Source organism: Drosophila eugracilis, unplaced genomic scaffold (assembly GCF_018153835.1).
Source record: "Drosophila eugracilis isolate 14026-0451.02 unplaced genomic scaffold, ASM1815383v1 contig_445, whole genome shotgun sequence".
In the NCBI taxonomy this organism is placed as follows: domain Eukaryota; kingdom Metazoa; phylum Arthropoda; class Insecta; order Diptera; family Drosophilidae; genus Drosophila; species Drosophila eugracilis.
Genome location: NW_024573311.1, coordinates 84,971 through 107,011, shown reverse-complemented (window position 1 = coordinate 107,011; position 22,041 = coordinate 84,971). Strand labels below are relative to the sequence as shown.

Genomic DNA, 22,041 nt, shown 5'->3' with positions numbered 1-22,041 from the left:
GTTAACACCTTCCTCATAAACTTTGCTGGTGGGTTAATATATATAGCCAAAAAATGTTCAGGTCATATTGGCCTCACGTTTCGGTCGTAAAAAACTGGAAATGCATGAGGTGCTAATTTTGCTAACGCTGGACTCCATGCTGACATATTAATGGTGATATGGCGTGGCGGGGTTTTTGGTCACTTCAACACCCTCTGACCTTCAAAGGGACTGAATATTAAATGAGATAAAGCCTGAGGGGTGAAAATTACTTGGTGATTGGTGAGAATTTGTTAGCCATGTGAATATTTTTATGAACTAACCTGTATGTTGCATTGCCTCTAGCTGAGTTGAAAATATAAATGAAACCTTGTGTTCATAATAAATGGAAAACCGCATATTAAACATCAATTTCTAGCATTTTTAATCCTTTGGATATTGTGTAAATTTCACGAATCAATGTCAATAAGCTGGCATTATCCGTAATCAAGCCACCCCCTCGTCCATTATCAATTTCCAGGCAAAATTAAACAAAAAAAAATAGGAAACAGAAAATATCATCCAATCATCTGTGAACAATTTTCCGGTTATTAGTAGACATTGGAAATTTGTTTCGTGCCTCTATGGTAAATGTGGATGTTTGCTTGTTACATTTAATGGCTTTCAGTTTGGCATCAAGGCCCAAAATTCGATTTCTCCTCCCCTCGTTCCGTCATATTTTGGGCATTTTCAACTCTTTTTTTGGGGGTGAAAGCTAAAATTACCACAAGTATTTTCATAAATAGTTGAATAGGCATACTTTGGCAGGAGGCATTGCCATTGTTGGTCGTTACAGTAACTAGAGCAACTGGGAAAGGCCTTTGTGGTTTCGCTTGTCGAACATTTTCTCCGGCATTTTGCTATTTGCTGTCTGATTTTCTACCTGAAATGTTCCTGTTTTTAATGCTTCTGCTATTTCCAAAGTTCTTAACTATTCATTTACACAAGCAATTGGCATTTCTGAGAACTACAAAAATGTAAGATAAAGTGAGAGTAGAAGGTTTGCCTCTGTTGCGAAAGTTTTCACCGGAAATGTGCTAGAAAAAAGATGTGATTGTTTTATTTTGATAAGAACCAGTTGAGTTTTGATGTTACTTTTGATATAAGTTCTAGTGGAATGTCAGAAATCACTTTCAAAAGGATTGAAAATATATTATAGCATACTTTTAGACACTCTCATAATTTTCATCCAAGCCAAACGGATTAAGGCATTATAAATGTGCAGCCATAAATTCTAGATAGGTAATTTGTACAAATGCCTTGAAATTATTTCCAACGGAAGGAAGCTAACAAGAATTTCGATTACTTCACTGTCCGTTGGCCTAGTAACAATCTGCTTGGAAAATCTGCTTACAGGAACCTTCCTCCTCTTACAGTCAGCCTAGCATATATATACGTGATTATTTATGTATGAGTCGTGCACATCTGTGGACTTGTATCTGCATCTCTATCTGTACGTGGCCAGCTGTGAGGTCCTTTCAGGTTGTCAATTTGCAAATTTCGTTGGCGCCAGTAGTGAGTGCATTGCTCGTGGGTGTGGCTCTTGAGTAGGTAATGCTAATGCTCTCCTTTGGCCGAGTATCCTATTAAAGGGTTTGATTAAAGCCTCTCGGATTTCTGAGATTGTAAACTTAAATTTACAGGGGACTTAGACTTGGAACCTAGCAACAGAAATGCTTTTGTTGTTATAAATTATTGGAGGGAAGAGGAGAGAGAGGTTGCTTATTAAGACTTCTTTTGTAGTTGGGTATCATTGTAAAATTAAGAACTATTTTTATGGAAGAAACAGAAACTTAAAACCTTTTCCATACAAGGTATTAGTATAGTCTGTCTTCCATCCCAATTAATTTGTAAATTTACCTATTGCAGCTCTAGTTGGCATATTAAATGACTTATTAATGGTCGTGGAGGTGGAAATGGCAATGGGAGTGAAAACGGAACCCGGAGGCGCACAACTCCAAACACGGCCAATTAGCAGCTCAATGGGGTTGAAAATTGTGAAGTTGACTGCTCACACACAATCCGCTCCCTAGGATGCCTCCATTTACCTAGTTTTTGGTTGTTTTGGCATCGAACAAACAACTCGATTTCGTTAAGGTGCCAAAGTGCCGGGGTGCCTATCGATTGACCTACTCAGTCTGCCTGCACTAAGGGAAAATGCCTTGGAAAAACCTTCAAATTAATATAGTTTCTAATTATAGAACATATAAGAGGACCTTTTGAAGGTTTTCTACCTTTCTTACTACTTCTTAAAAATATTTTTTCTAAAATCATTTCTTAAATTATAAATATTTTAGAGTGTTCTTTTTCAATTTTCAACTTACCCGCGATCCTTCGGATGTGGTTACGCAGGTGCCGCCATTGTAACAGCCCAGCTTGATGCAATCGACATCGCCTGCCTTCTCCTCGGGTACACCTCCGGATCCCCTTCCGCCAGTGGAAACCGTATTGGCGCCCTCCACTTCCTCACTGCTCTCCGTGACCGATGGCTTCGTTTGGGAGGCCGTTGGTGGTCCCTCGGGTGTGGTGTAAACATTTATGGCCGACGTTGGTGGCGGTAAAGTTTGTGCAGATTGCGTGGATGGAGGAGTTGGTGGTATTGTTGGCGGTGGCAGGGTCACTGGAGGAAGGGTTACCGGGGGTAGAGTGGGTGGAGCAGTAGGTTGCGGTGTTGGCGCCACTGTTGGCGGCTCAGTAGCTTGAGGAGTTGGAGGAGCTGTAGTTGCTGGAGGAATAGGAACTGCCGTGGCAGGTGGTGCTGGAGTTCCAAGTGGTACAATCGTAACGGGCACCACCGTCACTGCTGGAACCACTGTTGTCTCGGCCGGAATAACAGGCCCTTCTGTGGTCACTACAGCGGGTTCCTGTACACCAACCAAATCCTCCGTTTGCAAGGGAGGACCTGTAGTTATCTCCACTGGCGGTGGAGTAGTGATATCATCATGATGATGATGGTGGTGGTGATGATGATGATGCTCGTCTTCTTCGAGAGGCTGCAGAGTGGTACCCTCCGGTTCCTGGTGATGATGATGGTGGTGGTGATGATGGGTCGTTGGCAATTCAGTGGTTGTGATCAGAGGAGGAATGTTGGCATTTGGATCCAATATTGTTATCACAACTTGGGGCATATGCGTAGTGGGTAACTCCATGGATGAATCATCAGTGGGTGAGGTGGTGGTAGCCTCAACAGGTGGTTGGACTGTGGTAAATCTGCCAGCACTGGTTCGATGTGTCGTGATCAGAACTTCGGCTGGATATTCCGTGAAGAAAGGAGCCGCCGTGGTGGGCACCTCCGTCCAAAGGTGGTGCGTAGAGGCAGTGGTTTCCATCACATCCAACGGTGGTTCTGTGGCAAATGTGGGCCTGGGCACAGGCACCACCCGTTGGGTGGTGGCTTCCGACGGTGGTGGTGTTGGTGTCACATAGTCAATGGTAATGCTAGTCTCGATCGTTGTCACTCTCTGGACAAAAATTGGAGCTGGTGTAGTGACTATTTCCACGGATTCGGAACTACTGCTACTGGATGAGGTGACATCCACTGAGATTGTGATGCTGGGTGCTGCAGTGGGTCGCAATGTGGTGACTTCTTCACTGCCACTCTCGCTCTTACTGCCACTAACTTCGAAATGCGGTACGGTTGTGTATTCTTCGGAGGTAACCACTTCACCCGAACTCTCCGCCGACGAAGAGGTTTGAGATTTTCCCGGCAAAGGTGGTAAAGTTGTAAAGATGCTGGGTGATTCTTCTGAGGAACTGGAACTGGAGGATCTACTAGTTGGCGGTCGAGCTGTGGTGCCCGGTATTATTTCCTCTTCAGTTTCCGATTGGGATTCCGATTCGAGTGGTGGTTGAGGCTTAGTTTCTGGTTCTTGTTCGGATTCCGGTTCAGGTTGTGCTGGAGCGACAGTGGTCTGCTCTACGGATATGCTATGACTATCGCTTTCTGGCGGAGCCATAGTCGGCACTTTTATCTCCACGGAAACAGCTTCCTCTGATGAAGAAGAAGTAGATGAGGATGACACAGAGGTTGCCACTTCTGAAGGGGCAGCTGTGGTAACTATAACAACCTCTACTTCTTCGGATACAGTAGGCGGTACCGTTGTCTCCGGCGGAGTAACTGGCCTCACTGTGGGTGGGGCCATTGTAGATGTGGTGGTGGTTCTCCTTGGAGGCGCTTGCGTAGCTGGTGCCGTGTAATTGCAGTCCAAGGACTCCTCACCCACCACCAAGCACTCACATAGCATGCCAGTTAGGAGTGGAGGACATGAGCAAGAGAAGGTATCCACTCCGTCGATACAAACACCACCATTCATGCAGCGTGGACCCAATTGGCACTCATCATACTGGAACTCACACTTTTCGCCATGGTAATCGGGAACACAATAGCATGTGGGCACACCCTCTTCCATCAGACACAATGCATTATTCTGACACGGATTGTCGGCACAAATGAGAATCTCCTCCTCGCAATTGATGCCCGTATAACCCATGGGACAGGCGCAGGCGTAGGCCGCCAGTTTGTCCACGCAGACTCCACCATTTTGGCAGGGCGAAGAGGCGCATTCATTGATCTCCTCCTGGCAAATTCGACCATGCCAGCCTGCGGGACAATCGCAGGTGAACTCCAGTCCTGGACCCTCGATGCACTCACCACCATTTTGGCAACGGGCTCCGGTTCCTGGTTAAAGGTGGAAGATTTTGATAGAAAAGAAGATTAAAGCTTAATTTGTATATTATTTTCTAAACAAAAGTAGAATTTAATTTATTGGATAATTTGTTAAAATAATGTTTATCCTTTCTTGTTTCATATTTAAATGGGGAAAAGCTAGTTTTATGTTTTTCTAATTCCTAACAAATTTCTATCTCTGAAAACCGCAAACCAACTGCCATGTTTTGGCTATTTATCATTCAGATTGCGACTCACCTGTCTCGCAGACAGCCACGTCCAGTTCGCAGTGGGAACCCAGGTAGCCCGGTTGGCAGGTGCATATGTAGCCATTGGTTCTGTCCCGGCAAAGTCCTCCATTCTGGCAGGGATTCGACATGCATTCGTCGACGTTCTCCTCGCAACTAGATCCTGAAATAAAGTGAAAGGAAAGAGGTGTGATTAAGTTCGAAGGTCAAAGAGCCATCCAATGGCATTTTGGATTTTAATTATTAGAAATATTTATGTTTTCAGGCCAAAGTTCTTTGGCGTATGGAATTAATTTATTTCTATCTGATATTGATATTGTTTTGAGGTTTAATTATTTTTTTTTTGCCAAATGCAATCAGATTTTAACATATTTTACCAAAGACTAATTGCTGTGCGGTTTCAGATTATGAATTTTAATTAAAATTCGTTAGCAAACTCTGTGAAGAAATGTGTTATTTTAATTAATTGTTGATAGAGAAATGTATTCGTTTCAAAGGTTATAAGGATGTGAGGCCATTTTAATTAATAACTAAAACAGCATCGTTTCCATTTTCATTTATCCTTTAGGTAGCAGCTCTTATATAAACTTTTCTTTCATTGGATTCAGTTTCAGTTTGCCCTTTGATATTTCGCTCAAAACAAGTGCGCACAATTGAAGTGCAATTGAATGACCTTTCATTATATTTGCCAATGGAAATTCCTGTTTTTTCTCTCCCATCGATCCTAGTCCTTTCAAACTATCTCTCTACTTTTTATCAAGAATAAAAAAAAGTGGAGGAGAGAGAATATAAGAAAGTGGAAAGTTTTTGATACAAGCGCATCAATGGCAATCAAAACAAACCCTACAAGTGCTGATTTGGTTGCAAGCAATATAAACAATTCAAAAGGATATTTACACGCACACGAACATCTATAGCCAAGCCACACTGGATATAAAACACACATGCCGAAATTTGTAGCTGTCCTTCAAACTCTGAGCTCGAAGTGGTGAAGGAAATGGGATAAAAGTTAGTAAAAAGAGGGAACTTTTCACAGATACTCTTCTTTGATTGATGTAAGTATTGAAAAGTGTTTTATATTTGTGATACAGAGGAGTCTTTAAAGCTTTACAAGCCAGAAAATGCAATAAAATATTCTTTTTTTAGTATTAACTTCCTTAAAATAAGATAGCAGGGGCTAAAAATCCATAAATCTCTTAGGTTAGATTCCATTTAAGGTGTTTGAGGAAGTATTAGATATTCATCTCTAGCCAAAATTAAGCTTAGTCCCAAAGCAACAAGCGAAATGCCCAGATTTTTGGATAGAGCAATCTGCACTGCTGGGGGTATCTTGTTTGACAGCCAACAATGGCAACAAATGCTTGGAAATACTTTTCAATTTTCTGCTCAACAACTTGCAGCGACGTTGACTTCGTCTCAGTGTTTTGCCAAAAGGCAGCAACTGTCAGCCAGACAGACAGACAATCTTTGCCATGGGGAAGGAGGTTGAAGGGAGAATCTCTTTCTCCCTAACTCAGCTTGTGCCTGTGCAACGCTGCGTATGAGTGATATTTTTATTGGTTGTATGTATGGGGCGTTTCTCTTTTTTGGAAAATTTATTGCCAGCGAAATATTTTGTATGGCTGAAGTTTGAGAATTTATTTGCCCGGCATAGGAACAGCGTTTGGAGTTTCAGGCCTTTGTTTTCGTTTCGCTGCCACCTTCTTGGCAAACTCTTTTTGGCAACAAGTTGGCGAGAAATATGCTTAAAGTTTTTTCCCCGTCTGCGCTCCATGAAAGTTTCCTCTTGCTGCCTCTATCTTGTCTGGTTCTGAGGAAAAAGTTCTTCTCACTCTTTTAGAAAAAAGCACTTCAAAGTGTCGAAACAAAAGTGTCAAAAAACTCGGCTTGGAAATGCCCCTGCACTTTGGCCAAATTAATGCGCCAACGAACAAAGGGGGAGCCGTGGAAGAAATCTTCTTAATTTAAAGTACAAAATTGCATTCAAGTGGACTGCAATTGAGAGGGCGTTTTTTTTTTGGGGGGGAGGAGGGTGCAACAATTTATCACTTGAACTCATAAATTATACAAAATACGTACACTGATGGGCAGACAGAAACTAAAACTCACAGAAACACACAGACATAAAAATAGGAGTGCTAAAATAGAAATGCAGCTGCGGAGCGGTCATAAAAGATAAATGTGCGTGTCTGGTCCTGTCTGTCTGGGCCATAATGCAACAATAATGTAAGTCTATGCAAATGGGGGAGCTCTGAACATATATTAAATTTGCATAAGCACTAAATCAACACGAAAAGGGGTACCGGAATGCGAAGAAGGCAGCTCAAAATCCTGGCTAGCTGTACAGGATGTCAGTCGATGTCATTTGTTTGCCTTATGATGTGTGGATATACTATATATATCTTCTGACTTGCACTTAAATATGTATATTTGTATCTTTTGTGTGCTTTTGTGGGTTTCAGCTCAGCTCTGTGGAGGTTCTACCTAGCATGGATGGTCCCTTGGTCTTGAGTTCGAATTTATATTGCCTACTTCCAGGCTGCTGGGCATTTTCATTTGCATTCAAATGTTCATTTTCAATATGATTTAATTTTGATTAATTTATTAATGTTAGACACTTCTAGGGAATAGAGTGAAGCTGTCTCGGGTTTTGTTTGTCATTTTAGGAGGCTAATTATGCAGGTTCTTCTCAAAACGAATGCAAATTCAAAATTAACAGAACAAACTTCTATTTTGGGTTTAGAAATGTTTGAACTTTGATTAAATTTTTGGGAATTTTAGTAACATTTCTATTTTATTTTATATACAGATCCCTAATTTAATATTAAATTGACTGAACACAATCAATAGCCAAAAGCCATTAAATCGTTCCTTAAGACATTTGCAATTATCAAACTCTTTAATATCCTTTCTTGGATAAATTATTTGCTTGCTCTATGGACCACATAAAAAACGAATTTTAATTTATCGCTCACACAACTCTTTCTTCGATTGAGTAATGGATTTTCCAGCCAGGCTGGCACTTTCTCGTATTTCACTGCCATGGCGCGAGCAACAGCTTCAATTTCCCCCATTCTGGCCATAAAGTGCCATCAAGTCGCTGCACATTTCAATTTGTTTATGGCCATCGCAGCGAGGCAATCGCATTTGGCTTTATGATTTTTATGTTGGGGTACGTGTACTGAGGCTTTTAAATTCTACAAATATATCAATTTTCTTTATGTTTGTTGTAGAGTTTTATAGCTTGTTTGAGGAATGTTGCTACTTAAATGCTTAAAGAATTCTGTGATCAGAAGATATCTCTTTAATACCAAGTTATACTTATTATAAAATCCTTGTAATCTTTGAAAATTTATACATTTTGTTGATCATTTTCTTAAAGCTCTTACTTTAGTGCTTATACGACGTGTAGCACCAGAGTTCTAACAGAACCAAAATGGTCAACTCTTCCTCTAGTTCCCCTTTCTTTTTTCCAACTTGTGTGCTCCACATGAAATGTCACATTACGCTCCAATTCATGCACAAATACAGGAAGTGGTCAAGCACACAGAAAGCATGGAGAATACTGAGCAGGAAAATCCCAAGCCAGAAAACCCCACTCACGCACAGTTCTTAACCCAAATTCAGTAGACCAAAGGCAGCCCACTCTACCAGTTTACCTTTTCTCAATGCATTCACGATGATTTCTGGTTTTTCTTGTTCATTGTTTTGGCTCCGTTTTGTGGTTTTGGTGGGGCCACGGCAACACTTTTTCTTCGCCCCCCACCCCCTGTCCCTTGCAATGTGTGAAGTCGTTAAAGTGAAAATCGATTTTCATTTTATTTTACCATGTGCGTGGTTACGGTAGAAAATGGGGGTTAGGGAGGAGGTAGGGCGGCATCGGTCATTTTTGTGGGCACGAAAAATGCTTCACTCACTGCCGCAATCTACGAGGCATGTTTTATGAATGAATTTTTTCCGAATTGGACGCACAATTTTCCCTCCTATCTTTTCATTTTTTTCCATTTTTTTTTTTTGCTTTGTTTAATGGACGGGCTTTGGTTGTCCGTTTTTCCTCGGTTTCCCATTTGGGAATTTGAAAATGAAAATAAAAAAATATGAGAGGCATACAATTCTGACATTCTTCATGTCGATTGTTGGAATATTTGAAACGAAAAAGATAGACAAAATAAACCATTAATCAAATTTTAAGTGCTGGTAAAATATTGATCAAGTTTCGGTCTGCAAAATATTTGAGATTGATAAATGTCGCTGTGGGCTACCGATTTAGAGAGATTTCATTTGTTATAAAAAAGTTTTTGAAATGATGTTTTAATTTATAAAATTATTTAATTTGAATTAAATTTCAACATTTTCTAACTTCTTTCAGTTCTTTGTTTGATCAATGACCTCTCCCCTCGACCTTAGCCGTCGTTCCCATTTTTCTTTATTGATGCTTGTCATGCTGCTTGTGCTGCCTCTTCATCGTTTTCTTGTTATGTATATTCACTTTTTTTTTTGTTATTATTTGCTGGAAGCGAACTGTAAACATTTGTGCAACAAGGTACGAACATTTGTTTTGGCTTCGAGTCACAATAAACATGGCCATTTGCCCCCTCTCTCAGTCCTTGGGGCAAGCTCGTGCTTTTGATTTGCCCTCCTCCAGTCGATGCACAAATTGAAATTTGAATTTTATCTGCACACACATTTTGTGCTTCTTATTTGCTTGTTACCTTCACCCAAGGAAGTTATACACATATATTGTGAGACATGGAGAAAGGCTGAGGGGAGAATGCAGAATGCAGGGCATGTGTGCATTCGAAATCTGGCATCGTTTCTAGAGGTGCATGAGTTGAAAATATTGCACATTTCGTTTGCATTTTATGCTCGCATATTCAGATACTTTTCTGCAGCTACCTCGGCAATCTCTGAATGAATGCATAAATGAACGAGTCAGTGCACAGCCAGCCTGCAAGTGCAGGCAGTCTATCAAAGATCAGCATTGGGTTTAGGTCATAATTAACAGCTAGCTGGAATTCGGAACAATGAACAGCAGGATATGCTTTTAGTATCTATAAAGTAAGAATCAAAAATGTATATACCCAAGAAGCTTGTTTTGGACATCAAGAAATGGAATTTAAACTGATATGGGAATTTGTTCTGCTGTTTGCTTCACAGAACTTCTTAAATATAATGACACACTTTCCATTAAGTTGGTCAATTTGACCCAAAAGTAAATCCTTTTAACATATTGGTTTATTCCATTTCGTAGATCTTCAATTAGCAAAGACTAAGAACAGTATTTAGCTTGTTAGGATGAGAGCCACGTCTCTCCCGCAATTTGTATGCCAAAGTAATCCCCAGCCAGAGCAATCTATTATCATTGAATGTGGGGTTGGATTGGGGGGGTTGTGGTTTTAGGGGTTTGGGGGTGGCCAGCTTCCTTCAAATCCATTGCCCGTAAATCGCTGCCTGCGACCTGCGACAGTGAGCAATGAAATGCACTTTGGGTTCCATCTCCCGCCACCGATTCTGGGCTGCTCTCGATGGCGACGGGAAAACTAATCACGGGATCCATTCACTCAGACCAGCCCCCGAGTCGAAAATCCGAGCAATTCATGTCACTCGCAATCTAGCAATTTCAATTCGCATATCTACACGTGGAAAAAAAGTGTTAACTATCTCAAAAGCATTTTAAATCAAAAATAAAACTAAAAAAGTGACTAAAATTTATTAGTGAAATCTAAATAAATATCTTGATGCAGTATCATTTTTTGATTTGAAGAAAGATTTTTATAAAATTTTTCTTCAAGTGTACTCTTGATGTGTAGTGGTTGGCCTGCACTTGAATGTCTTGTGGTGCGCATTGTTGCTCATCCAATTGCTTAGTTTCGATTTTTTCTCCTTTTCTAGGGAGAAATTCTTGACAAAGGGAATCCAAGGAAATGGGAAAGCGTAGCTCATTTTCACAGGAAAAGCTAAAACACGCTGTTACACTAACAAAACGGTTAGCTTGTTTAATTAATGGCAGATTTTACAACATTTTACCAGCTTTGATTTAAGGATTGCCCAGCTATTGGTTTTACAGGAGAAGTTCTTCGGTGTTTGGAAACTTGATGAGGTGCAAGAAACCATTTCAATATCACTTCCTTGCTAAGCTAATTTTGATTGATAGCCTGATATTAATACTCTAAGGTGTTCAAAATCAATGCATTTCTTTGAGTAGATTTAAACCCCCAATTAGGTTGTGTAATTTGATTTAGCCATCAATGCACTCTGCTGATTGTTATTTAAAGCCAATTAAGCCTTTTTTGCCACAGAAAACTGGTTTAATCACATCTGTTGTGTGCGGGCAAATAAAAATCTTAATCGTATTCGATTACACGGCTAATCCCAGGACCCGTGACAATGCAAACAAAAATATATCTCCACCTTCCTCGCAGGGCACATGTGAAAAGTTCATCAAACCCGCAGGCTGACATTATAAAATCAATAAAGCCATGAATATTTTATGCTGCTGTCGCATATAAATAACAACAGAAATGAACAGCGAAACTAAGTCCCAAAGGACCATTGATTAGCCACCTCGGCGAAATGAGAAACCGTTGTGTTCGAATTCTATTTATAAACACGAATATATATATATATTTGGTTGGCATTTTCCACTGGGTAATTGAAATGAAAAATGTATGCGAATCACTGAGTCATATGATTGAAAATTGGTTGAATATTTAACGGTATATTCGGGGGAATTAAAGCTCATGGGACTCTGATTAAAGGGTGACGGAAAAATCAAGGCAAAGAAAGAGGCCAAATGAAGCCATGAATCGATGAATGATCCGGCGACTGAGCCAGCCAGCTGCTTGATTGCATGTATCTTCCTGGCTACGTGAAAATGTGTGCAAATTGCCACCGAACGCGCAAAAATATAGAGCGACCAGGTGAACAGGTGCAAATTTATGCACACACACGCAGCCAGCCAGCCGTTCGCTCAAAACCCGCTGATGAAGCAGTCCTAAAAAAAAGGACCTGCTGCCCAGGAAAATTACGATAAAATATCAAGTGAGAGCGAGTAGGAAAAAAACACACAAAACACAGAATGAAAACTGTTCTGTGAAAAAATGGGAGACGTGGAACAAACTGCATTGCTGCAGTTTGAATGCATTTTCATGGATGTATATCTAGGGTAGATATACCCTAATGAGTTGGCTAACCAAGGTGAAATTTATATATTTTTCGTAATTAACCTTGGAAGGATTTTTATTTTCTAGCTTATAAGATTTCAATTTGATTTTTCTTTAAAGAAAAAAATATTTTAAAAATATTTAAAAAATATTTCAAACTATTTTATAAGCAGGAAAAATATATTTAAAAATATTATTCTTTTTTTTTATAATATATTATTATATAAAATATTACATTTTGTTCATTTTGATTACCATCTAAAGAGCATTTTGCCCTTCGTTTTGACCACATTCAAATGCAATCCTTTATTATTTTTTCATTGTTGATTTGCTGCATTTGCATGAATGTGAAATGTGAAAATTCAATGGTGAATAGGCCCGGGAAGACCTTCTTCCATCCTGCAGAATCCAACCATCGCCTTCACCATTCCCCCCCCTGCCTATTGTTTTCGCGCTGCAATGAAGCCAAGCGGTTTTTCACCCCTCACCCATCTTTCTCTATTTTTCATTTCCCTACACTTTGCACTTGGTGGCTGCAATGATTGCATAAAGCTGAGGAGCCAAGGAGCAAAAGGACAAAGGCATGCCCAATGCTTTGTTATTGGATTGTGATTGTGTGGGTATGGGGCGTGCGTGTGTGTGTGTCAGCAGAGCAAGGTTAAGCCTCTGGTGATTGCTGTTTACAGAGAGAATTCCAAGGCTCTTGCTGTGATGTAAATTTACTTGTTAATGTCTTTATGGCCAAGAATGATCTGGAAAGTGATCTTAAAAGGAGAGATTTCAAAGTAAACCAGACTTTTTTAAGATAAATCAAACATTTAAATCTATTTTAACAAACTACCAAACTTCATTTACTTATATTTCTACCTAATAACACCTTTAATATTGTTTCATTTCAGCTTCTCTCCTAATTAACCCAATTTAGCTAGGTCAAAACAACACTTATGACAAAGAGAATCCAATGAAACTAAAAGTAAAAACCCAATCAAAGCTAACATTTTAGTCCTGGCAACCAGTTTATATCCCCGAAGTCATAGAAGTTGGCACAAAGAGTTGGTAAGTGGAACAGGCGAAATGGCGACCGCATCCCCTAGATATTATACTAGACTCTAGTATAACCCGCAACCACTTCAAAAGGGCATAAACATAAACGCTAAAGCCAACGAGCCAAAAAATAAATAGGGCAAAAAGGCCGCGAAAATATGCGCAATGCAAAGGAAGCTCATAAAATTAATTAGAAAGCTCCTGTCCCGCTCTGACATTATCTTGTGGTGCCTTTCATTTGCATTTGCTGGTTTTTTTTATAATAGGGGAAAGTGAGGTGGTGGGTTGCTTTTGGCCAAGGTGAAAGCTTTCCCCGAAAACTCAATGAGCGGTTAAATAATGCCCCTAGGCGTCTGTCCATTTTCCATCGGGCTTTTCCGCCCACCTTTTTGCTGGTCTCTTTCCATCCGTTACTTTCGCTTTGTTTTGCCTTAGACTCCCATTCACAGACTGCATTTCATTTTGAAAATTTCCCTGAATTTTTCTGCATTTTTTGGGGTCGTCTCTTTGCCCAGTTTATAGCTTCATTTCCTACATTTCGCGTGCTTTTGGCCAAAAAAAGAAATCTATTTATTATATATGAGTGTGTTTGTATATATAAAATATATATTTTTTTGCGGCTGCCTTAGCTGAAAGCATATTTCGCTTTCCATAGTTTTTTTATGCTCTGAATTTGTTATGCAATTTTATTTTTTGCGCTCTATTTACATTTGGTCTTGTCTTTTTTTGTTTCGGAGAGCCGGAGAGCAATTTGCAATGGAATCGCTTAGTTTTGGTGTGGAAAAATCGGTGGAAAAGATGGGAAAACAGGGATTGCAGTGCATAATTTGATTTGTTTTTGTGTTGATTTCATTTGCAGTGCTTATGCTTTGTGGGCCTTTGTTTGGCTGCGTTCGTTGCTCCGCTCTATTTATGTTAAATTAATGCAATTGTTTCGTTTGCAGAAGAGATAAAAGTTGTTCAGCGATGGGGGAGGCAAAGGGGCTAAACGGGTGGTATGAGTTAGCATTTATATACGATTTTTATTCAGATTATTTAAGATAATTGGACATTATCATGAAGTATGATAGGATTGATCATGATCTTTATAATTTGGTTCAGAAAATCCTTGATCATAGATAAGTAATTAGGTCTTCTTCTGATAACTTCCAGAGAGATACTTTCATATAAAAACAAAACTTTCAATCAACCACAATTCTCTTTTCCATTATTTCAATTGGTCTGCAGTAAACCAGCCGGAAAACACATGTAACCCATGTACCGGGCAAACTTAGTAATTTATTCCCAAGACTCCTTTGGCCCGAAAGAGTTGGTCAATGACTTTGGTCTGCTTGTAAAAGTCCCTCTTGGCTCATTCGTATCATTTAGCCATCTCTGCCTTTGCCTGATTGTTCAGCTGCTGTTCCACTCTCGTTGAGCTCATCAGCCAAGTTTCCGAACAAATTTTCGGCAATTTGTATTTCGGTTTTAGTCTAACGTTGATACACCTATGTACGTTGGCTATAAATTTCACTAAATTTTATAAAGTCAACTTTGTGCACTGAAAAGGGGTGGCAAAAAGAAAAAAAGGGAAAAAAAAGGAAAATATATGGACAGACACTAAGTGCTTCTCACACGTACCATAAGTAAATGTGTTTATGTGTGGACGTACACGAAGCCAAAAGGATGAACATTAGATACATTCATGCTAAGACTTCCGTACTTGGCCAACACAGAAACTCGTACTTGCCACACATACAGAGACATCTCGCACACACACACACACACTCTGATACGGAGTGGTAAGTGGCAAGTTAAGCACCCAACATTGACTACCACAATAGACAACATTAAAGTTGGTTTGCCAGCTTCGGCTTTCCCATTTTTCCCATTTCCACTTTTTCCTCATTTTCTTTCTTTCCTTTTCCCCTTCTTGGATTGCCTTGGTGCTAACGCCTTTGGAGATCTCTCAAAGCGTTTTTCTCGCTCAGCTTTGATCATCTAAGTTTCTTTTTAGATGCCCTTTCTAAGATGGGTGATGGAGGTTCTGATTTTGGGTTTAAGAATCTTAATGCAAATTTTAACCTTTTTTCTTAAAAGTTTTTAGCTTTCTTTTGATTATTTAATACTTAAAGCTGGTAAAAAATATATATTTATTATTTATGCTTCTTCCTATGACATTCAAATCCATTTCTATATCCTTTCAGTCTATTAAATAGCAATGGTAATAGCAAATAACCTAGACCATTGAAAGTCCTTCTTGTAAACACTTCTGCCAGGGAAGTCAACGACGTTTTAAGGGTATAAAAGGCTTCTGCACTTCAATGACTCCCTATTTTCCCTTCGTTTTGCTTTTTTCTATATTATATTTGGATTTCCCCCGCTCCCCTCTCTCACTCTCTCGAAGGACGCGTTAAAAAGAAGAATAGACAGATGTGAGCAAATGCCGGGGAAATAAGTAAAAACTACCATTGTATGTTATATTTTTATTTCGCCCTTTTCTCCGAGCCGCGTAAATTTTACAAATACGTTTGGGGGCCAAAAGAGAATCCTGTGTGGCAGGAATTCCTCCTCTATTTGCCAGAGCTTTCGTTGGCCAGGGGGATCTCTGTCTCAGGCTCTCGACCAAGTGCAAACCAAGCGAGACTGAGTTTTTTATGTTGGCTTAATAAAAATACATTTCGCACGTGGAACGGAAGAGGAACTTCACCCACTCAACTGGCTTGCCACTCCACTTTGCTGCATAACCCTTTTTTTTCCACTTTTCTACCCCGCATCTATTTGTCAAAATAAAGTGAGGGAAAAACTTCTTTCTTGGAAAATTTTGATGATATTTAGTAACTAAGTAAATAAAATTAAATATTTTAATAAAATTTTGAGTTAAAAATACATTTCCTTAGAAACTTTCCACACATTACCTTTTAAAGAGTTTTTAAGATTTTCTAAAATATTAATTTTATTTTCCAACATTTTCTTCCTGTGCATGAGCAGCGTTTTAGTTTCGTGCATTCCAGCTGGATGCTGGTGGCCCCAAAAATAAACCGCATTCAGGCAGCACGGCGGCTCCATCAGGAAAACCCATCCACACGCACACCCACTCTAACACACAGACACCCATCCACACAGATAGAAACACCCGCGGATAGATAGCATGGGGCACACTTACCAGAAAATCCTTCCGGACACGTACAATTGTAGTAGGCCACACCGTCCACACATGTCCCGCCGTTCTGACAAGGACTCGACCAGCATTCGTCCCAATTCGTTTGGCACTGGATCCCTGTGTAGCCATCAATGCAGTAACACGAATACGAGCTGTTGTTTTAGTTGTTTTAGTTTTCCCATTGAGTTTTCGTGGGTGTGCGGAACGGTGTGTCAATGATGCATCAAACGTTGGTTAAAAAACAGCATACAGGATACAATGGAGGCGAAAAATGAAAATAGAGAGAAAATCCACAGTTAGAGGAAAATGCTTTGGATAAAAATAGTTACGGCAAATGGCACAGTATGGGATGGTCAGGGGAAGGGCAGATAAAGTCGAACTATAATGGCAGTTGGCAGTAATTGAAGTTGAGGCTAAAGGTGGGTGGTTACAGATAAATAGGGAATATATATATTGGATCCAAAAGGAACCTGTTTATAACAAATTTGATTAAAAATGCAACCAGTATTTAAATTTTATGCAGAAAATATTCTCACTTTTGTTTATGTATTTTTTCTACTATTTCTTTTTTGGGAAAATAAACTAAAATTTAAATACACCTGTGTTAGTTTTACTCCCCACATTTATGTTCTTTTATATTCCTGCATTTTCCTTAATAAATTACCCTGACTTCCCACGCTGCTCAGATCTCCCATTTAGAGGCATAATAGAGGTACACATACCCTACAGCCAAAACCGCTGGCCAGTTGAGTGCCATAAACTTTTTGGCCAGCATTTTGGCGCTACATTAGACTTGAGGTGTTGTGGAAATAAATATTTGGTAGACATTTGGGATTGTATTTTACCATTTTCCATTTCTATTTCTATTTCGGCAAACGAAATTGAAATTGAAACACGGAAGAAATGCAAGGAAGCTAGAAAAAGTGTCAGGGGAACTGAGGCCGGTTGAGTGTTACCTGAGGAGCAGTGCAAACATGGCTGAAACTGCTGCCAGGTAACCGGCTTAATTAAAGAAGTTTCTTTGGCCGTGTAAATATGGGGAAAGGGGTAAGTGACGTTGGCTTACTGTTGTCCTTTATAATGGATTACATTAGGATGCAGCAGGTAACTGAAGGCTCCCGGTGCACATGTCTGTTATGGACTTAGCACGGGGATGAGCACCTAGACACACATTCGCCTGTTGTTCTCGGTACTTTGTTTTCCGTGTTTTCCTAACAGAAACCCCCGAGATTCTGGCTGATTATGGCCATCGGTTGGACATTTTCACCCGGGAGACCATTTGATTTGTTGCCATCAGCCAGGAGCTATTGGGAAATGACTACCTAATGGCATTGGACTGGTTCTTTGCGGTCAGAATATCAAAGTAGAAAGCCATCAAGATATTGGAGAGCTGGAAAAGAGGCAAGGGAATTCCCTACTGTGACCTTGCTTTTCATTTGTTAAAGTTGTTTTCTATTTATAAATATTTGGGGAAATCAATAAGCTAGATTTAGGATGAGCTTCTTTCGATATCTCTGATATGAATATCTCTAGCCTTTAGACATCTTTTGGCCAAGATCTGTTATTTAAGATCTGTTTGGTCTTTTTAACAACATGAGGCTAATCCTAATAGTAATCTAAATTAGGCAAATGTACCATTAAGATTCTGGCCATTCCTCTGCCTATAAGCATCCATTATCCAATCTCAATTGCATAAACTACTTAATGGCTTTGGCAATTTGCCAAACAAATCATATCCTTGTGCTCATCTTTTATAGACAACTTTTATTGGAGTTTTTAGAGCTAGCTCATAAAACAGTTAAGAGCCCGCTTATCGGGCGAGTAAACCAGGATAAACCAATAAAATATCAATGTTCTCTGCAGCCAGTAGTCTCCTCCGCGATATTTTGCCCCTCTAACGGATTTCATTCTCCCCGCGAAAGTTTAAGATGGTCGAAAACTATTCAGTTAATCCGTTTAAATCTCATGGCATCGTGTTAAATTTAATTGCAGCTATAAATTTCGCTTGCCAGCACATAAACTTTCCCATCCATCCGACTTGGCCAGCCTCAGCGTTTCCATTCCTCTCGCTCTCGTTCTCGCCCCTGGCCCGGGAAAACGCAAGCGGGAAGAGATTTCAAGCTTCTGGTTTTCGCAATTCGCATTTCGCATTTGACTTGCAGCTTTCCCATGGAGCTATCGTAAAAAAATATCTTAACCGCCTTTTCCCGTTGCTGGTTGGGGTTGAGTTTTTCGATGGTCTGGATGGCTTTTGGGTGGGATTAGCGGTTGCATATATCGCGAAGTGAGCATAGCATGGAAAAATAAAATGCCAGTTACTTAGTTCTATAAATGGCGTCAAGGAGAAAAATTTGAACTTGTTTGTGCAATCGGTATTGAGCTATATATATAGAGCTATAAGCTTGCAAGTCTGAGGGAAAATCCCATGGTTAAGCCTCAAAGTTTACCCCACTGAATGGTGGAAAGTGAAGCAATTTCGGAAAGCTTCTCTGATTTGAATTTAAGATGAAATAAAGATCTCTGAGATATAAGCAAGGGATTTGCATAGTGATCCTCAAAGAAGTTGAAAATCTATCGCTTTCCCTAGAAATAAACTAATATGAAACCTCCTCAAACCTTAATTATCCTTTAAATAAAAATATTTAATTAAATTCCTTGCCCTATCTAACTTTGCATTTTTAATAACACTTGAAATATTTTGCATATCTTGACTATAAATTTTCTGCATTAAGAATGCACTTTGGTTGGTCGTTCAAGTTAATAATTTTCCAGCTGCTTGCAATTGAAACCCACTCAACCCTTTTGGCCGCCCTATGGCCTGTCCGCCTCCGCCTTCGCCTCCTCGTTGCCACATTTGCAGTGGCCGCAACTTAACCCCATTTAAACGGGCATGCATTAAAAAAGTGTGAAGGATGCAAAAGGATGGTGGGATGCATGCCTCCCTCCTCGAACAGGAGCAGAAAATAAAACCCAAGGGGGGGAGGGGGACAGCTGTGGCAAATTCATTTCCCTGCTAAGTGGCGGCATCAACATCGAGGTTTCTCTATACGGCATGGGATCGTATATACTGTGGCATGGCATGGCATATTCCCGGTCAGGGCAACTGAAACTGAAGCTGGTTGCTCTCCCGATGCTCAAGTGGCGCAAGTTTATTGCCACTCGAAATGTGTTGGACGGGTTTATTGGTCGCTGCCTGGCCGATAATAAGCAAAAAAAAAGTAAAAGGACAGAGAGGGCTTTTAACCAATTGCTAAGGATGGTAAGGGATCTGCCACAAAATCTATCGAAATTAAAGAAAAATAACGAAGAAAATATCTTTAATTTTGAGATACTAAAACTAGTTTTCTGTTTTGAAAGTCGATTTGTATATTATTTTAAATATTGCTTTTGGCTTTTAGTTTAAAAAGGTTTTTTTAACTTTAAAATAAAAAGCTCTTAAGAGCTACCATCTCTAGCCGCTTGGTAAGAGGCTCTTACACCTGAACTCACCTGTTCAGGCCATCGATGCACACGCCAAACACACAGGGATTGCTGAGGCAAGCGAATCCCGCCTGGCTGCTGCCCACGAGGATGCCCAGGATCAGGATGGGTAGCAGCAGACCCTTGGCTAATATCCTTAATGTCGGGGATGGATACCGAACGGCTGTTGATGATTTTCTAGTGGTGCTGGTGCTGGTGGCTGTTATCGTTGGTTTCTCTATTGTTGCTGTTGGCATCTTTAGCAGGTGGTTTCGTTGCATGTCTTTCGGGGTAACGGTAACAGTTAGCCCAGTGGTTGTGGCACCATTGGCTGTCAGCGGTGTTGTTGCCCTAGAAACTGTATTGGCCCCATCATCACAGTCCTTCGAAGGCAATGTGGCATAATGGGGAACCATGTTGCGTCTAATTTGAGGCGATTCCGCCATTGTCTGTATATCAAATTGATGCACGTTGATCATACGACCCGTGGCAGGGTGAATCTTATTTTGATTGATGCTGCTGCTGCTGCTGCTATGCTGCTGCTGGAGACTTGCTTCCACTTGGGTGTCCTTGTTGTCGCTGGTCGTCTATAAGCTTAAGTGCTTTATTAGTTCTCATTGTTTGCCCCACTGATTGTTTGCTGGCCCAGCGGTCCTTGAATGCAATCTGCGTCGCCTTCGCATTGCATCATCCTTGCAGCTCACAGTCCTCTGCAAATGCTTCGCATTCTTGTTTATGATTTCGTTCGTTTCTATCCAGATAGTTTTCTATTTTCCACTCTTTCTTTACTCTTTTTATGCTACTTATTTTCAGTGCTCTTCGCTGGTATTGTTGCTCTTCTGGTCGTTCACATTGTTGCTGCCATTTCAATTTGCAATCTGTAGAGAAAAAAAGTGAAAAGGAAAAGCCATTCAGTATTCTGGGATAATATTTGCGGCAACAATTGTTTAAGAAGGATCAAATGCTTTGGTTTTGTCGCTCTAAAGTGGCAATTAAATAGATATTTCCACCCACAATTGGTTCATTTTATTCGCACCACAATAAAACTGGTTAAATTATTACATTTTAAGCTCTGAATGCTGATTTACAATAGCTACTTTTTCTAGATTAAAGGATTAATTAAGTAGATTTCAAATTTAGTCCCCGGAAATTTGTAAAATAAATTGTTTATAAATGAAGCGTAGGCTGTAAAATGATTTCAAAGCTAAGCTGATTGAGAGTGTCAACTATTTTGGGAAATAAATAAATGTCCAAACGAAATCCTCGGTTGGCACATCACTTTCTGTGACAGTCGGAAAACCGTTTTACACATCTAATCCATAATGCCGCCATGTGGCTTTCCATTTCATTTCGCCTCGTCTGACGATGGCCAGATGTACACTACATTTTCCCATTACCCATGTGTCAAAGTAAGCCCGAGAACTTGTTCGCATATCACACACATGCTACATGGATTTGGGGTTAGTTTTGTTGGTTTTGGTACTTAGATGTTAGGCTGTCTGTTATAGAGATGGAAAAAGAGGTTGAAAAAAGCAAAAGTGAAAAAAAGAAAACAATTTAAAGACTCCTTTAAATGCCTTAAATAAAATTGCTTGAAGACTTAAACCGAAATAACTTTTCGCTGACTGCAAAGACGGCTTAAGTTCTGTTTTTTCCAGATTCGGATGGAAAACTAATATTTTTATGGCACTCACCATATCTATATATAGTATACAACAAAAAAGGAGCCCAACTCATGTGACAATTTCAGAAAGGCAGCCCGCAACATCAATTAGAACAAAGGACGAGTGCCATGGGAAAACGGGAAAGTGAACAGGACACATTGAGAGCGGGTCTCGGATTTCAGATCACAACTAGAACTTCCAACTGGGCGCCTCATAACTCGACTGCATCATCAACATAAATCCGACTTAACTTGGCCAACGACCAGCCACGACTGCCACTGTCTCTCATCTTTGTTGGAGAGTTTTTTGACCATATTGTTTCACCAGAAGACTATATAGCCAACGTCAGTCATAATGTTGGGATTATATCCAGATAATAAGAGGAAGACCAGAAGTTTGGTAGCTATCTTTGGCTGGAAATTAGACTCTTGCACAAATTGAAAGATGCAAACGTTAGCAATGGCTTGCATAAACTTATCACATATCGTTGTGGTAGATGGAACAAATGCAATATACACTGGGAAAAGTGTGTTAAGGCTTATGCCTAATATTAATATAAGTTTATAATCTGTTTGTTTCATTTGATAAATTCTTTCTTTAAAAGGAAAACTTTCATATACTTTCTTGATTAAAATAA

The 22,041-nt window shown here is 39.9% G+C and overlaps 2 protein-coding genes across 2 annotated transcripts in view; one reads left to right on the top strand and one right to left on the bottom strand.

Moving 5' to 3' along the window:
• The window catches only part of LOC108110659 (MKRN2 opposite strand protein), a 51,635-nt gene that overhangs the window by 15,301 nt on the left and 14,293 nt on the right, over positions 1–22,041 (top strand). The window contains exon 2 of the mRNA XM_017219773.2: positions 12,995–13,151. The gene's annotated coding sequence lies outside the window, so the exon portion shown is untranslated. The remainder of the gene's footprint in view (positions 1–12,994; positions 13,152–22,041) is intronic.
• LOC108110658 (protein eyes shut) overlaps positions 1–22,041 on the bottom strand; it is a 50,387-nt gene that overhangs the window by 16,215 nt on the left and 12,131 nt on the right. Inside the window, 4 exon segments of the mRNA XM_017219772.2 lie at positions 2,343–4,696; positions 4,943–5,095; positions 16,285–16,433; positions 19,771–20,618. Coding sequence (XP_017075261.2) covers positions 2,343–4,696; positions 4,943–5,095; positions 16,285–16,433; positions 19,771–20,219 — 3,105 coding nt within the window. The 5' untranslated portion in view covers positions 20,220–20,618.